This window comes from Labrus mixtus, chromosome 3, assembly GCF_963584025.1.
Source record: "Labrus mixtus chromosome 3, fLabMix1.1, whole genome shotgun sequence".
In the NCBI taxonomy this organism is placed as follows: domain Eukaryota; kingdom Metazoa; phylum Chordata; class Actinopteri; order Labriformes; family Labridae; genus Labrus; species Labrus mixtus.
In genome coordinates, this window is record NC_083614.1 from 9960223 (window position 1) to 9985204 (window position 24982).

Below are 24982 nucleotides of genomic sequence, written 5' to 3' on the forward strand. Positions count from 1 at the left end.
GCTTTTATTAAATGTAATTAGATATATATGATAAGCTTGTTGGACTTCATTTGGACTTTGACCCGTTTTGTGGATTTAGAGCTGCCACTGAGTGAAACACTGAACTCAATAATAAATCTTTTTTGACGTTCAGTGAACGCCGAACCTTGTCAATCTGTGATGGTTTGGCCAATCACAGAGCTTGTAAAAGTGGTAGTCATCATGAAACAGTCCCCATAATCCAAATGACATGATATCAAACCAGTTAAATAATAATAACTGTAGAAGGGAAATAACATTGTCAAGGGGTTAACATGAAAATTGTTTATTTCATAATACAATCAGCCATGTTACTCAACACGGTTAATAAGAAATTCTTAAAACGTTTTGCTCAATGTTGTTAAGTGCTCATAATGGTATAATGTTGGGTCTTAGTAATACAGCAATGAGTAAGGTGTTTTACCTGCTCTTTGTGAAGTGTCTTCAGATAACATTTGTTATGAATTGGCGCTATACAAATAAAGATTGATTGATGTTTATCAGCCTTTGTCTTCCACTCTCTGTCAAACAGACATGTGCTGGTGAAACAGTGAGGGAGGGGCAGGAGGAGTCTGCAGGCAGGAGGGGAGGAGGTAGCTGAGGGATGAAGGAGGTGTGTACAATGTGAGAATTTGTTTTGGTCTGAAAATCTGCTCGGAAAGTTGCAATGTAAGCCCTTAATAGAAATATATGAAAGTGGTCTAATCTTACTATCACTAAGGCGGATAAGCATGTTTGCACAAAGTTGACGTTGTCCTTTAACTTTTAGCCAACACAGAAAAAGGCACTTTGAAAATCTCATATTTGTAGAAATCCTTACAAAATTGGTGAAAGGGCAACAAAAAGAATGGAAATGATTTTTTTCACAGCTTCCACCACCAGCATGCCTAACTTTTATCATGCTTCAAACCAGCGGTTCATCTGAAAAGATCGAGCTCAACCCCAAAAATGAACGAGTCCCTTGAGTCTGCATGATTGTCTCTGAATGTCTGTGAACCCAGCGTTCAAGCTGTCCTTCCTCTTTGTCTTTCAGTACTGGAGCCCAAGAAGCAGCTTTACTTGTCCATGCTGTGTCCGTATATCAGGGACTTCCTTCACCTCTTAATACGGCTAATTCTTTCGCACATGATGGACAAGGACTGTGTAAGCTTCACCATGGCAATGATGACGGTTCCTCCAATCAGGGTGCAGGTTGGCCAGAACAACGAGTGGAAGACGGCGACCCGGCCGTAGATCTGAGTCAGGATGGCGCTGTCCATTCTGTCTGTCGGGTCCACAAAACACTGAACAGTGTGCTGAGACCTGAGACGCTCAGAAATGTTATGAACAACGGCATGTGTGGCAGAATAGTCCTTACGGCACTTTGGGATGTAGAAACACTGAATGTGGAAAGAATAGAAAAGAAAAACGAGAGTTTAGTATAGCACTGGCTGATTATGTCTGCATACATGTGTAAGACAATTTCCAGAAATGTTTTGTTCATTCCTCTTAAATATAGAAGGTATACTTGTTTTAATAAAAGTGGTTACCAAAATAATATTAACACCTATCAGTATAATACAATACAAGTCAACAGCAGTAACTGAGCATTATATGAATTAGTCCAGGGCTTTGTGTCTGACTTTAACTAAGTGTACCTTGTAAAGCTCTTAGCATAAATTACCATGAGTAAGATTACTGCCCCCCACAAAAAAAGCTGCTTTGAGCCTGATTTATTCTTCAACATCAGATCTACGCCGGTTCTTTGCTATTGTGGCCTACGTCATTGTTAGCACTCGTGCTGCGGTCAAGACCACAGTAATCAAGACCAAGACATACCCGAGACCAGAGAGCTCCTAGACAGAGACAAGACCAAGACATTTAGGGATCGAGACGTAGTCAAGACCAAGTCGATAAATTTCAATTAAAATCATCATCTCGTGTGCAGCAGGCATGTCACTCACTTAGTCCTTAACACCGGGAAGGTTGCGACCATAACCAGGGGGAAAAATCTAATTACACATTAATTGAAGTTATTTGTTCTTTTAGAAAGTGGTGTTTTCTTCTAATCACAGTTATGACGTGGTAAAAATGGATATCCATGGTGGTCTTGATTTAAAGTCCAGAGTCCTCCCAGTCTGAAACCCAGACAAGACCGTGAAAAAAAGCTTTTGATTCGGAGACGAGGAGACGAGGAGACCAAGACCGATTTCGAGTACTATAACATTAGTAAGGACTACATGCTTACGAGTTGGTGTGTCTGCAACACTCAGCAGTTTGGTTTCTACTTATATTGCCAGTTTTCTGGTTCCACCACATTCTCTGCTTGCTTCATGTTCAGAAAACCTTGCAGTTGATTCTACTGCAATAATCGCAAAGAAGAAAAAGAGGGGAGATATCTGAGGAGATAAAATGTCCACTGAGCGACATGGATGATGAAATGTACTGAACTATGCAGCTGTTGATTGACAACTTACCTGTATATAGTATCATACTGTATATCATTTGTGTCTTTAAAATAATGCTTCCTCTTGTTTTAACTCAACTGAATCCAAAGACCAGTAGAAAACAGCCACACCATTTGTGTGGTGTACCTCTGGATTGCTGTCCTGTGTCTCCTCGTTGTGAAACAGTCGCACCACCTTCCCTGAGGAGTTGAGGCTGACGTAGACCTGCAGACACGGGTAACGGGAACTCTTCCAGCACTCTGCTCCACAGCTGTATGAACAGTTCACATCCCACACGATAGTGGAGTTCACGATGGTGCAGCTGGCCTCACCTGTCCATAAACTGGAGAGAGAGAGAAACGACTTGTAATTAGGGCTGTTGAACCATACATTTTTTAAAATCACGATGAATCGCTAAACTTGAATACAATTTAATCAACAGTGATATTCATGCCCGGCTTAATTCTACAATCGTGCCTAATTGACTTTACTGTCTTTCTAAGGCCTTTTTTAGGATCAACCAATCAAAGCTTCTGAAAAAAATGTGTCAACAATTAATTGCATTTCATCATACAGTATGTTTGAACCCCAATCATTTGCAATCCAAAACTGCTTTTGTTGTGCTTTTATTCTGAATTTGTGTAGTCTTAAACTAAGGGTACTGCCTGTTTGGGTAAAGAAAATGCTTTTATTTTGAAATAAAAAAAGAAAGATAAATAAGTTAGATCTGAAGTTTAAACAGCAGTACAAATGAAAACAGCTAAAAAAGATAAATGTGTCTTATTGCACAAGGTGGATATTACTTTTGACTTGTCAACTGAGCCCCTTTTATGAAGAGTTCAACCAAAGGTTTTTTTTGTAAAATGAGCCATTCAAAGGCGCAGTGGTCGTTCTTTTTCATCACTGTGACTACAGGGAGATGCGCCTACAGTGAGCGGTAAGGTACAAAATGTGTAAAAAAAAATAAAAAAAAATGCATTCATTTCTGACCTTAATCGCAATGAACGTGTTAATGCTTACAGCCCTACTTGTAACGCATACTCTTACACACCCTAAATTGTTTAAAAAGTAGTAAGTAATTTTAAGTAGATATGCAGATGAACACATGTGTTTGTAATCAATACAAAAGAAAATGCATATCTTGACTAAAAAAGTCTATAAGTGGCCATGTGGCCTGCTTTCTACCTGTCAGAGTAAGAGCGCAGTATGGTGATCCCCACCACAAAGTACATCATGACAGAGAGCAGGACCATGCTGAGGCCCAGCAGGATGGCTCTGTCCTCTCCGGCCCTCAGAGCAGTCACTGTCTTCCTCTTATCCAGCACCTCATACACTCGGATTTTCTGGTAGATTGATCTGAAAAAAAAGGGGGGTCAACATCAAAGCTGCATCAAGACATATTGAAAAGTCTTGTGTATTTTCTTCCATCTTTGAACCTTTTTTAACATTTATCATATTTCAGTACCTTCTGTAACACTTTTTTTTTTTTTTTTTTTTTAAAGGTTTATTTTTGGGCTTTTTGTGCCTTTAATTGAGAAACAGGACAGTGGACAGAGTCGGAAATCAGGGAGAAAGAGTAGGGACTGACATGTAGGTAAGAAGCCACTGGCCATATTCGAACCCGGGCCGCCCATTTGGAAGACTACAGCCTCCATACATGGGGCGCGCACACTAACGATTGCGCCACCCGGGCCCCAACACTTCTTTAAAAGGCATTTTTTTTCTAAATAATAATTTTTTTTATTTAAACAGAGAGAAAGATTGAGTGATACTGATGAGAGTCCTCCTCTACCCACGGTGAACAAATCGACACACAACATATTCCTAAGACATTTTGGGGTCCTTTCACTATATGTACGGGTATAACATCTGCCTTGAGTCCTTGCATCACTTTATGTCCTAGAGACCTGACAAGCCTCGTGTTAGTCTTTTGTGATGGATAAATTAATTTAAAGAGACAGAGCATCTTAAATACGGCTAATGTAGGAGTTACAGCATTAAATCCTCTTCATATTGGACAAGTGCTGGTGATTTTTTTTCATCTTTTGGATGAAACTCAATATTTATTTATTTATTAACTTTAAGGGGATATTCTAAGAAAATGTCATGATTTTAAGAATTTTGTCACTAGGAACAACTCTTTGTACTTAGGAAGCTTTGTGAAAAGGGAGCTTGGAAGGATGGGTGATGGGAGAAGTTATCAGTTGGCTGCAGTCTGCAAACTCACCACTAGATGTCACTGAATCCTATAAACACTTGTTCCTTGGAGTACATGCTTTATAGTGTTACATGCGGCCCTGGTTCTCTCCCCCTGTGCATTTCTGGTCTCCCGCCTGCCCCTACCTGTGGCGCACCTGAGATCAATCCAAGATCAGGGAGGAGGAGGGGGATTTAGGGGAGCCAGGTGGGACAGAGCGGGGTTGGCAGACGCACACACTTTGGGGCCACGGCGTGGTGAGGTAATCGTTCCCTTCTCGGTTAATTATTTCCCTGTTGCTTTCTCACAACCAGGCTTGTTTTTGTTTTAATGCATGCATGTTTAGATTGCTGGGTTTTGTTCATTTAGTTGGGGCTGGAGAGACCGGTAGTCCTTCCTTCCTTCTTTTATAGATAAGTTTTGTGATTAGGTAGTTTAGGGGGAGGTGCCGAGAGTGACGGCTCATTATGTGGTTGGCTCGGCACATTCCCATATTTTGTTCTGTTTAGCCGGATCTCCAGTCCTTTTGGTTTGTTTGTTTTCTTATTTAGGTCTACTGACGGGGGGAGAGGGCGTAAGATCCTTTAAATAAAGCTTGAGGTTTAAACAGTTAACATTGTGTGGCGTCCCTTTCTTATATGTTCTGGTCTCCTCCTTTTACGAATCATTTATGGTTTAACTTAATGTACGTCAAGGAGGCCGTAACAAATAACGTTCTTAATCCTGTCAGTGCTTAAACTTTAACTTAAATTGCAACTCCAACATCCCTATCTCTGTCAAGTAACATTTGAAGATGCTTTAACATGTTCCCAATGTGCATGTGCAGTTTTCTTAAATCTTCTTTGTAAAATGTAGACTCTTCTTTGTCCTAACATTTTTAGGAATTAAACTCAAAGCAGAACAACAAGGCGAGGCTGTATTCACACCTGCGTTCACTTCCTCCATCCGTTGCTTTACTTCCTGCCCACAGAAACATCTTCTCTGAGGAATGAGGGAACTGTAGTCCTCTACTAGCTGGAGGGGATGACCCAACTGAAGAAGAAAAAACATTGTGTGAGTATGAAAATGTTATTCAAATACTCTTAAACACCTGGAGAATCTGGAATCCTTTACAGGCCAGGAGAAGTAAAACTCTCCAAAAACTATATAGCGCTAATATTTTTTAACAGCTCAGATCAATAGATGGAGAATACAAAGCTGCCTATATTTTAAGTTGGATTGATTTTACATAAAATGATGTATATTCTAATTAATAAGCTTTCAATCGGGTTTAAAAAGAAAACACATCATGTCTAGAACTACATTAGAGCTGCCACACAAATTCAGAAAAAAGAACAGAAGTATGATGGAAGTAAAAAAGAATTTGACCTGGTAGTCAGGGGCCAGACTTTTATGACTGGGTGACACAACTGGGGTACTGATGCAGGGGTGGCCTGAAGTGTTATGTGCACACAAACACATAAAATATATGTATCACAAAAATGTCTCATATAGAAGATGTATGTTCAGAGTCATAATTTAAAATACTTAAAAACTGCATGCCAAACTCCTGCACAAGGTCTGACTTGGAAAAATACATTAATTGACAATGTTTTTGGTTATGTTAATTTGCTAGTTACTTTATTTCAAGTAAGCCAGAGTGCATTCATTTCCTATGCACCTTGTCATATGAATATATTTGCAAGTCTATTTTCAGCTTAAAGTACGAATAAAAGAAAACATGCTACACAGATTTTTGTTTAAATTGAACAAAAAACTACTTAGAGCCTGTTGCAAAAAAAACCAAACAAACAGAATAATTGGTTGTAACATAAGAACTGCCTCTGAAAGGGGAAATCACCAATCACAGTTTAGGATATTCTGGGGGGGCCAATCAGATTTCAAGAGGGGGCCCATGCCTTCCGTGGTCACCCCTCTGGACACGCCCCTGCTTGTAATAGCAACTCTTACTTTTGATTAAAACTTTTTTATGTTATAGTCGCTTAAAAAAACAGCCTTGCAGTTACCACATAAGATCATGTCAAAGAAAACATGTTCGGCCAACTTTTAATTAATTAACAGTGGCTGTATCTCTAGAGTGCATTCCTAAAACAACAGTACCACAAATAACACCTGCACTCAAGTGTGCACATGAGGACATCAAAGAGTCAGGCTGCTTGTTACAGTAAGATTAATGTTCATATGTTATCATCACTGAACTGGTCCAACATCCCTTAGTTATTTACAGTGCAGGTTGCACCAGTCTCTGTCACCAGTCATCAATAAGAGTGCTGCGCTCACTAACAGAGGCTACAGTGTTACTGTCAGCTCTGTCACATGTGTTTTAAATGTCTCTAACACTTTCACTTTGTAACCCTTCCCCATCAGAAATCACATCTATCCATGCACGTGTTTCTTTTTGTTTAATTGTCTTGAAACCTGTTTTTTTCTGACATCCCTCTTTTCAGGATTTCCCGTTCTTTTTGTGTAAATTAATCAGAAGTTTCTCTGGCTATTTGAGGTTCTCTTGTTTTGTGTGACCCTCCCCACTTCTTAAACCATATTGAACTGAATTGGTTTTATCCACATATTTTTTTCAATCTCGGGCAGTCAAACAATAAAAACTTTTTTGTTAGATTAATTGCTGAATTTTAATGGTGATTAATCACTTCTTTCTTTAGTTATATATTTGGGCCGTTTTGCATTTATTGGATAGGACAGCTGTAGAGAGACAGGAAATGTTGGGAGGAGAGAGAGAGGGGGATGACATGCAGCAAAGATCTGAGAACAGATGGCCGCTGCGATGAGGACAATAACCTCTGTACATGGGGCTCGAGACATAACCACTAGACCATCCAGCGCCCAGATTTAAGCACATTCTAAATGGCATGTTTCAAATTCAATTTTGCAATTTAAAATAGTTTTTTATGCTTTTATTTCTGTACAATCCTAAGCTAAGGGTACTTTACTGCCTGTCTGGATACAAATCTGCTTTTAAACAAAACAAGGAACCTTCGGTGATTGGAAGTTATGACATTTACTTAACCATGAAAAAAAAGGAACCTGTTATGGATCGAAAAGTAAATAAAGACAGCTAAAGCGAACGGTATAAAGGTGAGCTGATTAATATCGCAAGCTTGATATTGCTTTTTGCTCGCCAACTGCGCCATCTGGGAATTTTCTTAATTATATGGAAATCCATCCATCCATCCATATTGAAATGAGCCTTTTAAAGGTACAGCGGAGTGTTCTTTATAGGGAGCTTATCGGTAAGTCACCTGCGGTGCATCTTAAGAGACATAGTAGGAAGAGATTAATATGATATTCAAAACGAATTTGGACCTTAATCACATCACAAACAACGCGTAAACCCAGACTGCCCTATCGTTTAGACATAAATTAAGAAGCTCATTTGGGACCAGAACATTGAATAGGCTTTATCTTAGCACACATACATTACATCACTCCCTTTCTAACTGTAGTAATTATTTTTGTACTAGTCAATTAAACAAACGGTCTTTATATACCTTCTTAGGACATAACTGCCTCACTCTAAATGTGTCTGCAAATCAAGTTCAATGTGACATCATATAGCATGCCCACATATCTTCCTGTCAGTGTGAAAAACATGCATCCTAAAATAAGTAAGTAGGCCTGACATTGTGTGTGCAGGAGTCTTACTTGAGAAAGTGTTGGTTTGATTTATGAGTGAAGACTGTGTTGACTGCCTACATGCCTGAAGCAGCGTGTGTCTATGACTTATTTATATTTGTCCAAAGAGAGTTATCTTTGTGAACTCATGGAAAAACTCAAGTGGCAGATGTGAAATGGTATGTGGACCGTCTGTCTTAGACACATAACTGCCATTCCTTTACAGTGTAAGACCTTCCACTAAACACGCCCTCTTATAAAAGGTTACATTGTGAAGGTCGACATTGTCAGAGACCCCAAGAATAAGGTGATGAAAGCATTGAGATTGAACCTAACAGTTGTATTTGTCCTTCGATTCTACCAGAGGGCTTGATAATGGGCCTTTGTTTTGGTCTGGGGATGTGTAGATTAATGTTAATGTGCATTTGTTCAGATCCCTGCTGCTTATGTTTTTGCCCATAAACTGTATAAGACGTGCATGTGGTCTCAGTGATGTCACTCATTGGTTTCTGAAGAGCCCTTGGAAAGCCAAACGATGGTGGTCGCCATATTGGAAATGCTGTCTCCACCTGACTTTCGATCAATCTAGAAACAGGTCAAAGGTGGACTATAGGGATACTTCTACTACTAGTTGGTGCCTTCTTGACCAACATTTTGGCTCATGTTGATGAAAGACACCAAATCCCAGAATGCACAGCACCGCAGGCCACTCCCACTAAGGTCCTCTAGTTCAGAATCAGAAATACTTTATTAATCCCAGAGGGAAATTCGATCGTTACAGTTTCTCCAAAATATACAATATAGCAGTAGAAATATATAGAAAAACATTTACAGACATATTTACTTCAACACATAAGACCATTTCCTCAACAGATTCCGAGATTTCTTCCAGAATTGATCTTGGAAATTCCTGGCAGAAAACAGACTCTATGTCTGTGTCCATAGGCAAACAATGAGAGCACCGACATTACCAGTCCACCCCGGCTTCTCATCCTCACGAACAACAAATAATCCTCAGAAAAGAAGACAGAGCGACATGTTGTTTGCACATTTTTCTCGTTAGTCCTGCGTCATCTTGTAGTTCTCCTGTGATGTGTGTACAGATGCTCATGGCTGCGCTCGGCTGTGCTCATGTTCCAGAAACTGAACCAATGGGGCAGGGCGTGCACCATCCGGTTGAGCAAAAACTCGTTGCGCGCTCTGACTATGTGGAAATGAGGAGTAAGGCCTAATAAAATCAACACAGATGAGTTATGAAAATTCACCCGTTTTTTTTTTGGTTTTTTTTATCAAACCAGGTGTTAAACATGTTTATTCCTGCTGTAAAGTTGGGCATTTGAACGGGCTCTATGGGGAATCCTTGGCCTTTGCAGCCAGCCTCAAGTGGGCTGTCATGGAAATGCAGTTTTTTGCTCCACACACTGGCTTCATTTTTCAAGACCAGAAGTTGACGCTTGGTTTTTCCAATTGTTCAAAGTAAAAAAAAAAAATTGCCTTTAAATGCTGAATATCTTGTTTTTCCTTTTCCTCAGCAGAGTGCCTGCATGCCTTCTTTGGAATAATCCCTAAAAATCCCACAATTTAACCTTCAAAATCTGTATGTATTGACACACATATGTTTATTCACCATCTGAAAAGCTATATAGCCTAGAGATCCACTGACAGAGATCTATAATGAGATTTTTTATCTTGAACTTGACTACTTTTAATGGTGAGTAAAGCAGATACTATAAGTCAGGGTGAGAGTAAGACACGATTAGAAGACCAAAACAGAAAGGTGTACCAACACCTGGTGACTAAAGAAGGAGACGTCAACATGACAGGACTAAATATTGACCAACATATGCTTCACTACACACACAGCCACGCTTGGTTTATAAAAGTAAAGGAGCCATGATTGATGGACCACCTGACCCATGCCAAAGTCAATATTGACTTTTCCTGTATGAACTGATGTGAGCAGTATGATGGCTGTTGGAGCACTGTTTCAGACTTTGAGCCTTTAAGCACTGAGAAGTTTTTAGCTGCACTTTAGTCGCAGCTCGACTGCACTGAAAGCCACGCTGGTGATAAGATGGTAAGTGGTGGGAAATGTCAACACAGGGAGTGTCAAATCAAAGTTAAAGACCAGTGATTACACACCTGGGGTTCAGGGGCCCACCAAACATTATACATCTAAAGGGTTGGAAGATGAATTCCAGGATGGCTAAATTATGTACAAACAAATTTAAAAAACCTGGGAAATGAACAAAGGATTGAGCAATGGGTACCAGGTTGTCAAAACATGACCTTCATTTCTAATAATGTGGCTGGTAGGCTACTAGGCCATGTTAAGGTGAGAAACTTCTGGGTCAAAACAAGAAAAGATCATGGGATTATTTAAAATAATACATTTGGGTTGACATTCAGTTTAACAAAAGTATCAAATCCAAATGTTTTGCCCATTGCACCAACTGCCAAGAAATGTAACAAGCAGATGGCGGTAAAAAAAAAAGTAAACAGGTGATCAGGCTGTGGTGTGGAGTATTTTAAGGTGGAAAAGTTACATATTGTTTTTTCTAGTGGAAAGGGCCATTCAAAAAAACACCCTATGAAATAGAAAAGTGGAAAGTAGCTATCTGCTGTGAATTATTCCCACTGAAATGGTATCAAACCAATCTCCAAGACAGAAGTCGGGACATAACAATGGGATGATTTTGAAACCCAGAGCCACCCAAGCCCTTCCAGAGGGGCGTGGTCAAACACAGCCTACCTGCTGCATTTAAAGCCACAGACACAGAAACAGTCTGTTCTGAGCAGGGCTGAAATAAAGGAGTTTATAGGCATGATCAAATACAGGATCAGAGTGGATTTATAACAAGAAACTACACAGACATGTTTTGGGGAGCTCTGAGACTTATTCAAACTTGTTGAAAAAGAGGATAATATGTGACCTTTAAATTTTATTTCGTTAAAATTTGGGGTCATTTGTATGTCATTTATTGATAATATTTATCTTGATTTATTTTTTCCTGTTAATATGACGAAAAGAACCTTAAGTCATTTTAACACAAACAATGCAGGTGATATCAAGGCTCCATGCTTCATGCTTGTTAAGACAGCTCGGAAAATGAGTTGACAGTATCCTCTAGTAAAACTTTAATAGTATTATCACAGCTACAACTGGAACTCCTGTGCACTTTATGGACAAGTTAACATCCCAACCTGTTGTTTACAATGGTAAACCAGATCTTATTGCCGGTCTGTGGAGCTCATTTTAATTTTAACTACAGGAAGTTCAGTGCACAGCTTTCATTGGTAAAATCAATCTTTTAAAAAGTCAAGTGGTCCATCATCCATCCATCCATCCGTCAATCCATCCATATCTATCTTTGATAATGAGTATGTCACAATTAGCTCATATAGAACAGTAAAAAACATGCGTCCATGTTATTTGCAGAGAGGAACAATTCTTATTATTATAATGTAATGTTTTAACATTTAGATTTCACAGTTCATTGAACTCGTGCAGTAAAGAAAGTGAGCAAGTAGAACCAAACTTAAACACTTAACTAAAAAGAATCATCAAGCTGGGCTCATCCCAATCAAATGAAGAGTAAAAATTATACAAAGCCAAAGCCATGTTCCAAAATAACAAATAAACATACTTTATTTGTTATTTTATAATTCCTATGATGAAATGGAACTCACCTAATTTCCGATGATGGTGTTGTCAATGGTCAGACTGTGAGAACAGTTTTCTCCTAACAACCCCTTATACTTTTCCTCACTTCCACCCATCAGTCCCTGTTTCTCCAAACGTATTCCTTTATCTTCAAGCACAAAATCGTTATTTCTGCTACCTAAGAGCTAATCATTCTGCACTTTAAACTGCCAAAGCTTTGTAAAAGTAAATTAATTTCCAAAACTTAGGAAACTTAACATTACATGACTTTGGAAAGAAAGAAAAACAACATAAACTTAAAAAGGAAACTTGTTGACTTAAAAAAAAGAAGCTCCAAGCAGAAGTAAATAGCCAACAGACAAAATTACCAGTTGAGTCTATTTACTTGAGAACCAGAGAGAGGGAGAAAAAAAAGAAAAAAGCCATTAATGGTCCATTGTCTGGAACAGTTCTCTAAATATTGACCCACAAGTCTTCCAGGCTACAGGTGACTGAAGCTCTGTAGCTTTGTGATCCACGGCTGTCCTGTCTGAGGTGTCAGGTCTCTATAACAGAAGTGTAACTTAGGTCAGCGTCTGTTTGTGTGGATGTGGGAGGAGGCTGGGCTCTGTGGATATGGGTTGAAGTAAACAGGGAGAAGAAGGGCATAATCATTGATGTCAGGAATTCTCTTCATTCTTAAAGGTCACATATTATACAAAATACACTTTGGTGTTCCAACATTAATATGTGTCCCTATCTGGTCTACAAACCCCCCAATTATGAGAAGTCCATCCTCTCCGTCTTGTAGCTCAGTTTGTGGTTGTCCTTTTTAAGCTTGCCTGTCAAATAAATTATGTGTTCAGGTTGATTCTTGTACGCTCCACTTTTCAGAAAATGTGTGCTCAAACAGGCTGTTTGGAGATTTTCTCCTTATGACATCATAAAGGGCAGGGAACCCCTCCCCCAGGTGGGAGTGTCACATACCGGGGTGACCCTCCGGTTTGGTACCCAACCCATGTCCCGACAGACTAAGATACTGCCACCCCTAGGCTTACAAAAGCCTTTTGTATAGGAGTCCACACATCTACATGGACTTGTATTTACTGTGCAGAACCTGGACCAGGAGTGGTGGAGTTTCTGAGAATATCAACACAGTCTGCAGCTCCTTTTTTTTAGTGGATGTGCCTGAATCCGGTTCGCATTGCCAGCAGTTATCTAATGTCTGGCACCACACTCTAGTGGTCGCAGCAGTCAGAGACACACTGCCTTTGACCTTTAAAAGGATGGCAGAGAACTGAAAGTAAAGCTTTGTCTGTGTGTGTGTGTGTGTGTGTGTGAGTCTGGTGTTTTCAGTGTATATGTACCAAAGGTTAGGTCAAACTATGATACAAACAAAAAGGGTGATGTAAGATACACATGAATATAAAAAAGGTAGAGGGAGAAAATAAATAGTTTGGTGTGAGTGTTTGTTTTTGTGTAGATAGGTATGGAGTTTAGCTATAACTTAAACATGAGGAGAACTATCTGTAGTGTAATTTGTAACAAGTAGAGATACACTATGTGTAAAAAATATGGGCAAAATGACACCAATGTTTAAAATATTACAATTTGGCTGATTGCAGATTCCGGTAGAGATCCTTTTTCACTACTCTTTTGTATTTCTGTTTTTAAAATGAGATGTAAGATTTGATGTATTTACCTTTTTGCTAGCAGTCCCTCCTCTTGAAATGTCACTGGTCTTACAAGCTGCATGTTGCAGATCTTTCCCAGAGAAGGTAAATGGTCTTGAGCTTGTACAGCGCTGAAGAGGTTGAAATGCAAAGTGAAGTGTCCATCAGTATTAACTAAACGTTTCATACACACTGACACACTGCCAAGGAAGCAACGTTAGCAACTTAGGGTTAAGAACATACTCACAGTAGGCAATCTAGGCTTCAAAGCCCAGTTCATATGACTAGTGTGAGTGCTCTGATCCGTGCTCAAGAATGACACACTTCCTTGGCCCTGGCATGGTTGAAGAGGTGTACTTCAATACGGTACAATTGCTCATGCGCCAGCGCGGGCACGAAACGTGGACAACCTCCATTATCAAGAAATCCCGGAGTGTTATGGCTGTATCTGACTAGAATGACTCAAAATAAGCTACAAAGTCAGTAATGTTGCTGTCTTGTTCTCTGTGTTGACTCGGCTGCATGTCCTTTTTATTTTGCTCTGTCTTGTGAACTAAGCACGCTTCATGATCATGTGAAGCCATGCATGTGTTGTATTACGACGACGTTATGTACAAGAGGTAACTAGCTCAGGCTCACAGCAGGAATGGGGAGGGGGGACAATTGTGGTTCAGCATGGTACGTGACCGCAGTAGCTGATGACCCAAATCCATCGAAAACAATCCGAGTTTGGACTGCAGGTGACGTCTTCTGTCAAATTAAAAACCTTTTCTTTGAATAAGCAGTAATGTATAGTTCAGGAGCTTTACACTGGCCCATACCGATATTCAACCTATGCATCGGTACATCCCTACAATAAAGTCCATGCATGTTTTATGAGGTGGCAAGGGCACTTAGCGTTATACTTATCTTGTTATACTGTGAGCTCTATTAAAAAGCTATATATTCTCCTTTTTAAATAATGTAATAAAGGTCATGGGCAGCATGTCTTCTGCTCTTAAAAACCACAGAAGGAATGTTCTCTGTTGTGGTCAACATCCTATTCCCTCTCCTGTCCCATACTGCATCTTTAGATATCAATAGCCACATACCAACTTTCCAAACACACACACACACACACACTTGCGCTTGCTGGCTTCATCTCAAGCAGTTCATGGGCTAATCCACTTGTCTCCCTTTGCAAACATAAATCTGACAGCTTTCCTGGAAGGTGGGGCGGTGAGGCATGGTGACGGCACAGGTGCAGCCATTCTCTGTAGCTCTCAGACGCACAGGCATGCCTGCCACCCACCCACTTGCACAAACACACACACACACACACAGTGTATCTGGGCTATGATGTCATGGTACAGTTTCTCAAAGGTTATTTGGATGGCATGTGTTTCACTGTGTGTTGTCAGCAGTTGCCTTTTGCCACCTGACTGTCGACAGAGCAGCAGAGAGAGTCTGACACAGCTGTTGTTTGTGCCTGCCTTGTTTAGAATCAAAGAGTTCCAGTCGAACTTACAAAATTATACTGCAGTAAATTCCTGCAAAATCAAAATGGGGATACACATGGAGTAAAAACAAACCTCCTCACATTTCAATTGGTCCAATACTGAGACGTGAAAGGTGAAGACACTCCCTGCCATGCAACCCCCACTGATGTGCTGGTGGGGCAGTGGAGAGTAATAAAGCACATCACAATGTGAGGGTACTCTACTGTACTAAGTAGCCTCCAGGTGTTAATGTGTGTAACGCCTACTGTACACTAAGGAGACATTGAAAAAACTTAGGAGGACTTTTAAAGACTTAAATGTGATACTCTTTGACATATTGGGACATATCACTCTAGTAGGGCTTTCACACTTATTTTCCAGGAGGAGCTGTACGTGTGAATGCAAACAGCCTTAATTATTCACTCAGACCAGAGTTTCTCCTGCCAGCCCCCTTCGATCGATACGATCTCCATGCACATTATTAAACGGCTACATTATGTTTTATGTTCTCCAGTATCTTCTTCTCCACTCTTTCATTGATATTCTGATTACGAACTACACTTGGCATTGATATAAAGGCTAATAATCTCATTATAGCATCACATAGTGGACTCTGCTGTTTCGGCCACTACTTCCACATGATTTATTTTACGTCACATCTTACCTCAGGAGACCCCCGGACTACATTGTACTTAGGACAATAAGTAGTTTTAATTTGGGATAATTTTGCCATCCTGCTTCTTGGTGAAGGTAAAATAACAGAAACTAATAAGAAGACAGAAATAGAAGAAGCACTGCATCTCCTGTTCTTGAACCGAAGCCTTAAGTGGAATTTTCTCTCTGATAATAACTTATTTATTTTTAAATCTCATGAAAACAGCTGAAATTAACACGCTATCATTATAAAAACCAGCCTTGTTAACATGAGTAAACGAGATAAAAAAGCCAAGATCTCAGGAAAACAATAGCAATGTACTTTTTATCACAAGAAAAAGGAGTAAATAAAATGTATATGGATGAGATCACCCAGATATTTTAAAGTTTTAAAGTCCTTTTTTTTACATTAAAAGAAAAAGTTTTTCAACTGAGTTAAACCCATTTTCTAGAAATAAATGATTATCTTCCTCACCTCATTTTAAGGATATTCTTGGGATATGTTGGACCACAAAGGATGCACAGAATGCATGTTTCTTAAAAGTAGGACGTATTTGTTGGCCGCATTTTTAGGAGCCTTCAAAATGTGACAGGCTTGTTTGAGAATGTGTGAACAGAAAGAGTGAAACAGGGGAGCACAGGCAGAGAGAAATGAAGACTGGAGCAGTGTTTCAGTAGATAGGATTACTGTTGGCTTGTCTGTGTGCTCTGTTAGAATAAGTGCTAATGGACGAGGGGGCAAGAGACAGCTGCTGTTAATGGTTCGGACCAGACTCCATGACTCCCATGAACAGTGAGATACAGTTCAAAGAATGACACGGGCTGCTGGGAACACATTTTAGTACTTGTAATCAAATTAGCAGCTGAATTAGCGTAGTGCTACAAAGAGCAGTCATGTCAACACCTGACTCTTTGTTAACGCTCTAGCTAACTACTAGCTAGCTACTACTGTGAGATTTACAGCTCCAGTTATGAAACAGACTATAATGAATACTGATAACTCTTTATGACCTACATAAGCATCAGACCATCAGAAAAAAGAATGATTCTTTTTATTTTGCTACTCTTAAAGGCAGAATATGCAATTTTTTGATCCAGCAGATGTCGCACTTGAGCACCAGCATGAAACCAAAACAACTCGCGCTGCATTGTTGTGTTAGCATGCTAATGCTAGCGATCTTTATCATGCTCGTATCTTCACACTGCATGTAAATTTACCCGAAATGACCGTGATCTAGAAACGCTTATGTAACATTCAAATAAGCAGTGAGTACAGTATGTTATTCTTCTTTTCTCTAGTCCCTCAATTAAACAACTTTTATACGCGAGGGGAGGAGCCGGCCAGCCGTCCTGGCGATGTAAACAAAGTGTAGCTACAGCTCTGAAAGCTCGGAAAAAACATCAAAGAAAACGGGACTCAGGTGTTACACCCATTGTAGACAGTCATGACTCACAGAGTTATTTTCAGAGGATATACTTGATTTCTATTATATTTAAGTGTAAAAAATTGCATATTCTGCCTTTAATGCCTGTGACTGCTGCAGGGGGTAGATGTCTGTGAGCAAAGTGAGGAAACTGACTTTTTCTTCAATCTCATTCAGCAAATATTGGTAAAGAGGGATCTATTTGACTTTTAAAAAATGTTCTGAAAGAAAACACTACTTCCGCATAAACAGAACAAGATTGGCAAAGAAATAAGGCATACAGATTTCAACCACAGGGGGCACCAAAAGCGCAAGTTCCTACCAGCTGCCTGCTAACTAATAACAATCCTGGTGCAAGCTGAAAGGGAGAACCAAAACAACAAGCTCAAAGATGCTAAAACACATTGCTAAGAATAAATGCAGATATAATGGTTGATTGGTTGAAGTGATTAATATGTTTCACTTTGTTGATTGTTTAGCCATGGTCTAACTAAGATGTTTTAATTTTAGAAATCACTTAAACATCAGAAATCCTCCATGTTTCAACATAATAAATCAGTTTGAGCTTTTACATGTTTTGTGCTATACTATTGGGACAGAAGTGAGAGCTAGGTTTGAACAAGATGGGATAAACAGCATGAGAATGAGCTTTTAAACCACTCAATTGAAGACAAATATGTACAAATTCCAACACATGATTGCAGTGATTTTAACTGCATTTCCGTGATTGAGAAAGAGCCACAATACAGAATCTTCACATGTTGTAGCTACTACAACACCAAGGCTGCAGCTCTATTTTATTCACTTATAACCAGACCTAAAGTTGTGCAATCTATCAAACCCTTTCAACACCCCAATGCCACTAAAGGACTCTGCTCTAATAAATCCTCTCCGCCTTCTGTCAAACAGTCTAAACTCACCTTCAAAGGTTGCTGAAGTCCAAAAAAACCTTGCTGGCTGCAGGTGTTCATTCTGTATTTTAATCCCACGGCATGTAGAGAAGTGTCCTCTAGGCTGAGCCAACATGTATTTTCTTTCTTTCAGGGACGGAGTTACCTTCTTCACACTCCTCCCATTCTGTACACACTGAGAAAACAGCCATAATAACCACACTGCCCCTCACTGCTCACACCAATAATCAGTCTGTGATGATTATTAAAGTCTGTGTGATTTGGGGCAGAGACACAGGGTTTGGGGAGGGGGGGACGAAATGGAGTAAATGAGGGACTGAGGGAGGAAAAGAGCAATTTGTATAGAATACTTTTCAAATAAAATTGGACGGTGAAACTTGTCAATGTCGAAATACACACCATACCACCAAAAAAAAATATTGATTCTAGCGTGACAGCATAACGAATGTTAGAAGGACTAACCACTAATAAGCCTGGAATTAAGCCTCATATAAAAGTCTTCATTCTTGTATTTCAAATAAAAGATTTTACATGCCTGTTGATTAGTAGGCTATAAGACGAGTGGTGCACGACAGCGGTGTGAAAATGGTCTTCTCAACGAGCTACCTCCACGTACGTGGTGGTTGGCCGTCGACTGCTCTTTGCTGTGTTTTCCAGTGCAACTTTTTGGCTGAGACGTGAGGCGACGCCACAGGCGGCCTTCGTCGCCACTAGTTCTTTGCTGTCTGCTTGGTCTGTCAAGGCCTTTGAAGTCATGACAGTTATAACCCGGTCTCTATTTGTACAACACAAATACGTGAAAGACCCAATAGTACAGTTTTAGAATTAAATAAACGCAGGTATCAGTGCTGATTTGACTATAGGAATACAAAAAAAAGATCAGTGGGCTCACCCTGGGGTGCCGGCCTTCTTGAAGCTCCTCTGTTGAAGCATGCCGTTGTTGTTTTTGTGTCGGACGAATGAAACTGAAGTAGGGGATTGAATAGAAACACACACACACACCAAACACAGACAGAGAGGGATGAAGGCATAAAGTGCAATAAGCAAACATAGAGAGAATTGGAGGAAGTGGAGGGACGGCATACTTCCTTGATGGTGGGAGAGGCTGCGTGTAATAAGGCATTTCAAACCAGCCAAATACAAATTCCACAGAGTGAAGGCGTTTCTTTAAAAACATTTTCTTTGTGTTCTGTGGGACATTGTGTTCAGAGGTGCCAAAAAAGTTCAGATAAAAAAAGGGCAATTTTTTACTGGGACTTTCCACCCGATCTAAAAAGCCTCTGCATGTTTCTAATAAGCTCCTTAGCAGAAACGTGCTCAAACTAGGATCAATACTGGAGATGTTTTTGAAAAATGGAGAGAGGTTAGAACACAGAAAGGATGCAGAGCTGGCTAAACACTGAAGCTTCAGTGTCCTCGACATGGCAACCTGAGTGCACAGTGACTCCACAGAGGAGGGGGACGGGGGAAGACAGCTCTCTAATGTTTTGAATTTGATCTGCAGTACCTATTTTAAACACTAATTGTCAGAGTTACATATTGCTCCTTGAATGTATTTTTGGCAATACTGTTATATATTTAGCTTTATGTCATATTTATTTATTTCTATAAATGTCCTTAATGTTCTGTTTTAACTCTGTAAAGCACTTTGAATTGCTCTATGTATCAATATGGATTTTCTGATACACAGCAACATCTGCATCTTCTGCTAGTGCACAGCAATTTTCCTTGCAATGTATTAGTTATATCCTACATTTAACAATCGTATAATGACACATTGAAACATGTGTTTTTTGCACAGGGAGAATGGACCAACATTTTCACTGTATACGTCATAGAACCACAGATAGAAACTGCATTTGTTACAGTTAGTGCAGAATCTTTACAGTAGAAAGGGTTTAATTGAAAATGTATTCAATCATCAGTGTCACCGTTAAAAATTAGGATCTATTAGCAGTTTAAAGGCTGTAGCACTAGGTGGAGGCAGAGAGTGACTGAGATTGTGATGTAAAAATGAAAGGTGGTTGTATTCTGTAAAAACCCCATCAGGTGGCAGTGTGGAGTTAAACATGTACACACTCAGAGGGGACGCTGAATGTCCAGAGGAGGCACTCTAACCTTAACCTTCCCGGGCTTTCTCTCTCTCTTTCTCTTACACTCCCTCTTACACTCACTCACTCTCACACACTCTCACTCCAGCAGTGTTTTGAAGCTGGGTTCACTCAGGGCTTATCTTGGCGTTCTATTTTAGAACTCCACCCTTAACAGCTCTAAATGGACTTAGCGACTCCACCCCGCCCCCATCCTGCTGCAGGACTGCTTGTGCGTGTTTGTTTGTTTGAGTGTATCTTTGTGCAGAGGTGGGACCGAAAGAAAAGACGGGGAGAAATCAAAGGGCTGAGGCCTGGTGGAGGAAATGTAGGTCATGACAGATAGGAGGGAGGAAAAAGAATACAGATAGAGGCAGACAAGATGGAGGAGGAAGACTGAGGAGGACAAGACACTCTGCCTTCAAAAATCCCTCATGTGGCGAATGAGCAGCAGAGATAAAAGGATGGAGTACGCAGATCAGCACTGAATCGATCATAAGTGCCCCTCTGTGTGTGTGTGTGTGTGTGTGTGTGTGTGTGTGTGTGAGAGTAATCTGACCAATAAACATCCACCATCAGATCAGGATGCTTCCCTCTTCTCTCTCTCTCTCTCTCTTTCCACAAAGAGGTGACCTAAATACCAAAGCTGCCAAAGTATTGGAGGAAACTAAAAGAAACTGCGCACTGAGTGGGTGTGGATTATAGTCTGTAAATATTAATGGACAAAGCCTGAGTGACGTCACCCATCTGTTACTGAAAGGGGGCTTTGGAGTCCCATTGTTGGCGGTCGCCATGCTGGAAATGCTCTGCTAACTTTCAGTCACCTAACCACAGGTTAAGAGCTGCATCGCATCAGCCTGGCAATCCAGTCAGCTACGCACCTTATTGTGAATAACGCGTATCCTTCATCAAAACAAAACGGATGAGATATCAAAAAATCCACCCCCTGTACGGTGTGCGCAGATCGAGACATGAGCTAATCAGACCTTTTTTTTTTTTTTTTTAACCAGGCTGTAAACATGTTCACTTCTGCTGTAAAAACAGGCTCTTTTTGAATGTGTGTGTATGTGACTTCTTGTGCTTCTGCAGGATTTTGCACTTGCTCATCTGCTTCCTTTTTTTTTAAACACCAGAGGTTGCCGCTTGGTGAGGATGTGTAGATGGGTGGGTATGGCAGGGATGTAAATGTTGCATCAATAATGAAACCTATAGCAGGCTACTGCAGCTCAAAGCCTGTTTCTGCCCTGTTGACATGGCAACCACCGAGTCAAACCAGAATGATCAAAGAGGGCCCGATTACCCACTGTGTGTGTGTGTGTGTGTGTGTGTGTGTGTGTGTGTGGGTGGGTGGCTGTGTGTGTTTGCTAAACACACAGTAGGATGTATATAATTATATAGTATATAGTCTACACCCATGTTATAACATCTCCACAGATAGAAAAAGAGGCACGGCTAGTACACAAGTGTATCAGTTTTGCCTGCGAGCGTAAAGCTATAATTTACAATCTTGTGTCAGAAGAAACAGACAGTTATGTTCTTTTCAACATTAAAAGTCACAACACAGAGTTCCTACAAACCTTTGTTAAAAATATTCTGAGTTAAACAGAAAACAACCTTTGTTGGCTTGTAAACTGGACAGAGCAGAGCTGAAACTGGTTATATATAATCACTCCCATGATTCCCCACCAGCCTCGCTGGCAGCAGAATTGACATACTCTGCGTTTAATGTGTTAATATTTTGACAATTTTAGAGCAGACAAAGCCTCATTTAGAAAACATTTTTACAGCAGTATTAATGCTGCACTCAAAATTTGGTTTTGTTGGTAAGACAGGAAAAATGATCTTAATTATAATTTTCACAATAAAGTGACAAAAACAGGTCAAGAGATTTGTGTGTTTCCTGATAGGGAGATATAAAGTAAAGTATAGTTCTGTCAGTACCATTTGGCATACTTAAGGCTGGGTGGGATTGAACCAGTTCTGATTATAAACATTTAATAAACATGGACAAAGTCTGAGTGACGTCATTTCCAGCATGGCGAAAATCTGTCTCAACCTAACCTTTAGTCAACCTAACACCAGGCAGAGAGCTGGAGCTGAGGAGGGTTTTAGGCCTCCTGACAAACATCGACACTTTTGAATGGGTGTGTATTCAGGGGCGTCTGCAGCCAGCGTCACGTGGACACTGGAGAAACTGCAGGTTTTTGCACATCCGCATTGGCTTCAACACTGGATGTAGCCGCTTGGATGTGACAAAGATTTCTCCAAGAGCAATCAGCTAAGAGCAACATTTACATAATCTTCTCAACACAGGCACAGATGAGGTCAAAGCCTGCCTTCACAGAAATGATAACATGATAATCCTTCAAATGTAAATAACACAAATGACAGTCCATCTTTAAAGATGTCCAGCAGTATTTTTAGAAAGTATGAAAAATACCTTGCTGTTCCCTCACACTCTGCTAATGTTAGCATACTACAACCTTTTTTGTTGTTGTTTTGATGCAAACAACGCAGTCTTCAGCTTGTGTAAGAGATCATGCATTAACATTCTGCACATAATTGACAAGGGTTTCAGTCTGCATTAGGTTTTGTTTTTTGCAATTTTTAATATTATTTCCTGGGTTATGTTGTGTTTTGGTATTCACTCTTGTCCCTGCCTTGTGTGTCAGCTCCGCCCTGATTACCCTCACCTGTGTCTCGTTGGTCCCTGATTGTCTGTGTATTTAATCCCTGTGTGTTCTCCCTCCTGTTGCCAGTTTGTTGCGTTCTCAGTGTACCCTCGTCCCACCATTAGAAATATTCTTCATCCTCGTGTATGACCATCGATGCCGTTTTGACCTTGCCTTGCCTAGCCCTCTGGATTTGTTTATTATTGCCTTACCATGTACCGAACCCTGCCTGGATTAAAGGACTGAATTATAACATTCCCTCTGAGTCTGCTTTTGCTCCATACTGTGAGTCTTTGTGTCAGTAATGTTTACCTGCCATCTTTCAGGTGGGTGGGGGAACAGCGTATGGTAGCATTCTCGTGCCAAGATGGAACCCACTGCAGCCTTTAAAAAGACGCAACTTGAAGGTGGTAGCTTGTCAATACACTTGATACAAACATAGCCTACATTACACACATTTGCTAATCCAACACCACCGTTTTAGCTCACATAAATATTTCATGTGAGAAAAATGGCAGACACCTTTACAGACAAAAGAACCCCACTCTGCGTGGACTTACAGAATCCCATTCTGGTTTGAAATAACTCTGTATATTTTGTATCACAGCCTTGTGAATATAATGTGTTTTTATGAAATATGTTTTTGCTATTACTGACATGCTTTCTAGGTGCCTTGAGTGACATATTTTGCTCGTACTCAGTCCTCCCTTTTATATGTTTGTATTACATTTTACAGGAATTACAGTTGTATCAAGGATTTCACAGGATGGTATCAACACTGGCACTGTAAACCGATCTCACTACCAGCTACACTAGTAGATTTACACCTACTGTAGGATATCTTCCCACGAGTTTCTGAGCCCCTAGGTCTTGATGGTTCCTGTGGATTGTTGCTGAGGACGACCTGCTGCCTTTTACCTGCCTGACTCAAATCAGACAATCTTCCTTATGTTATCATTTAATTATAATGGTCAATGTTAATCATTCACTTGTTGACTCCAACAAGTCATTACTTCAGTCTTATTGGTCATATTTCACATTTTTACCATTTATTGGCGTTGTAGCTATACGTCTGTATAATCTGTTGTTGCTCTGTTTGTTTGTCTCTGTCCATCTCTCTCTTTCGGTCTCTCCCTCTAGCACATTTTCTCGACTCATCCTGTTGTGGCTTTCACATTAACAAATTACTACTGAGCCCGCAGGTGCAGAACAAGAACAGATTAGGCTGGCTACACACTGGACGATTTTCAAATCATAACTGATTTTAAAAACATGGGAGACATCAGATATGATGATTGTTTCAACTGATTTTTAATGTTATTATCTTACAAACGCACACAGTAGATGATTCAGTCAGACCGCGAGACCACACACTGTTTGAACAGTTTCACGTCGGTAAATGGACTTGAGCTTGTGTAGCGTTTTTCTAGTCTTTTGACTAATCAAAGCGATTTAACACTGTAGGTCTAATTAGTATTAATTAATCCCATACATACACATTCATATGCCGCTGACGAAGCAGCTTGGGGTTAAGTGTCTTGCCAAAGGAAACATTGGACATGTGGCTGCAGGAGCTGGGGTTCGGACCCCGACTTTCCGGCTAAGGGACAACGGAATCCACCAACTGAGTCACAGCCGCACCAGTGGCGATTCCACTGCCTCACAGAAACTCAAGTGATCAAACGTGAATTTGACTTTGGAATACATTTTGTTTGAGGACGATTGACGTCGTCAGCTGTCAGCCCGAGCATGCATTCCAGTTTGCAGCGAAAAACAAAATGCTAGAAAATCATTTGGTTGAAATCCTGGCTGCAGAAGACAGTATATAAATTTTTTGTTCACTGTCATGTTTGTGAGCTGTAAAAGAACTCAACACCCGGTTGGTGATGCTTACAAGGTCTGCTTGCTTTTATTGGCTATTGTCTGAGGAAGCTCGATCTAGAATCATAAATATCAAACATGTTTTGAGATCTGCGAGGCTCATACTCGATCGAGAGGAATAACATACTGACACACCACACTATGATTATTTGTATCCAAAGAGCACCTGTCTTTGATACCTTATTGTGTAGCACTCCTCGGTTAATCATTTGGCATGAATTCATCATTAAAGTCAGTGTATGTTTGATTCACTGTCAGTGGGAGAACTGAGCTTGTTATGTGTTC

The 24982-nt window shown here is 40.2% G+C and overlaps 2 protein-coding genes across 3 annotated transcripts in view; both read right to left on the bottom strand.

Moving 5' to 3' along the window:
• akr1a1b (aldo-keto reductase family 1, member A1b (aldehyde reductase)) overlaps positions 1-24982 on the bottom strand; it is a 238360-nt gene that overhangs the window by 37610 nt on the left and 175768 nt on the right. The window lies entirely within an intron of this gene.
• Positions 515-18222, bottom strand: si:ch211-247n2.1 (calcium-activated potassium channel subunit beta-2). Of its 2 annotated transcripts, none has more exons than XM_061031184.1 (5): positions 18064-18222; positions 5568-5673; positions 3630-3800; positions 2592-2787; positions 515-1397 (listed from the first exon to the last, which is right to left on the bottom strand). In XM_061031184.1, exons 1-5 carry the CDS (start codon positions 18167-18169, stop codon positions 1113-1115), a joined length of 864 nt encoding a protein of 287 aa, XP_060887167.1. In that variant the 5' UTR covers positions 18170-18222; the 3' UTR covers positions 515-1112. The 2 variants fall into 2 exon arrangements, with proteins under 2 accessions (XP_060887167.1, XP_060887175.1); XM_061031192.1 differs by lacking the exon at positions 18064-18222 and adding an exon at positions 11962-12501.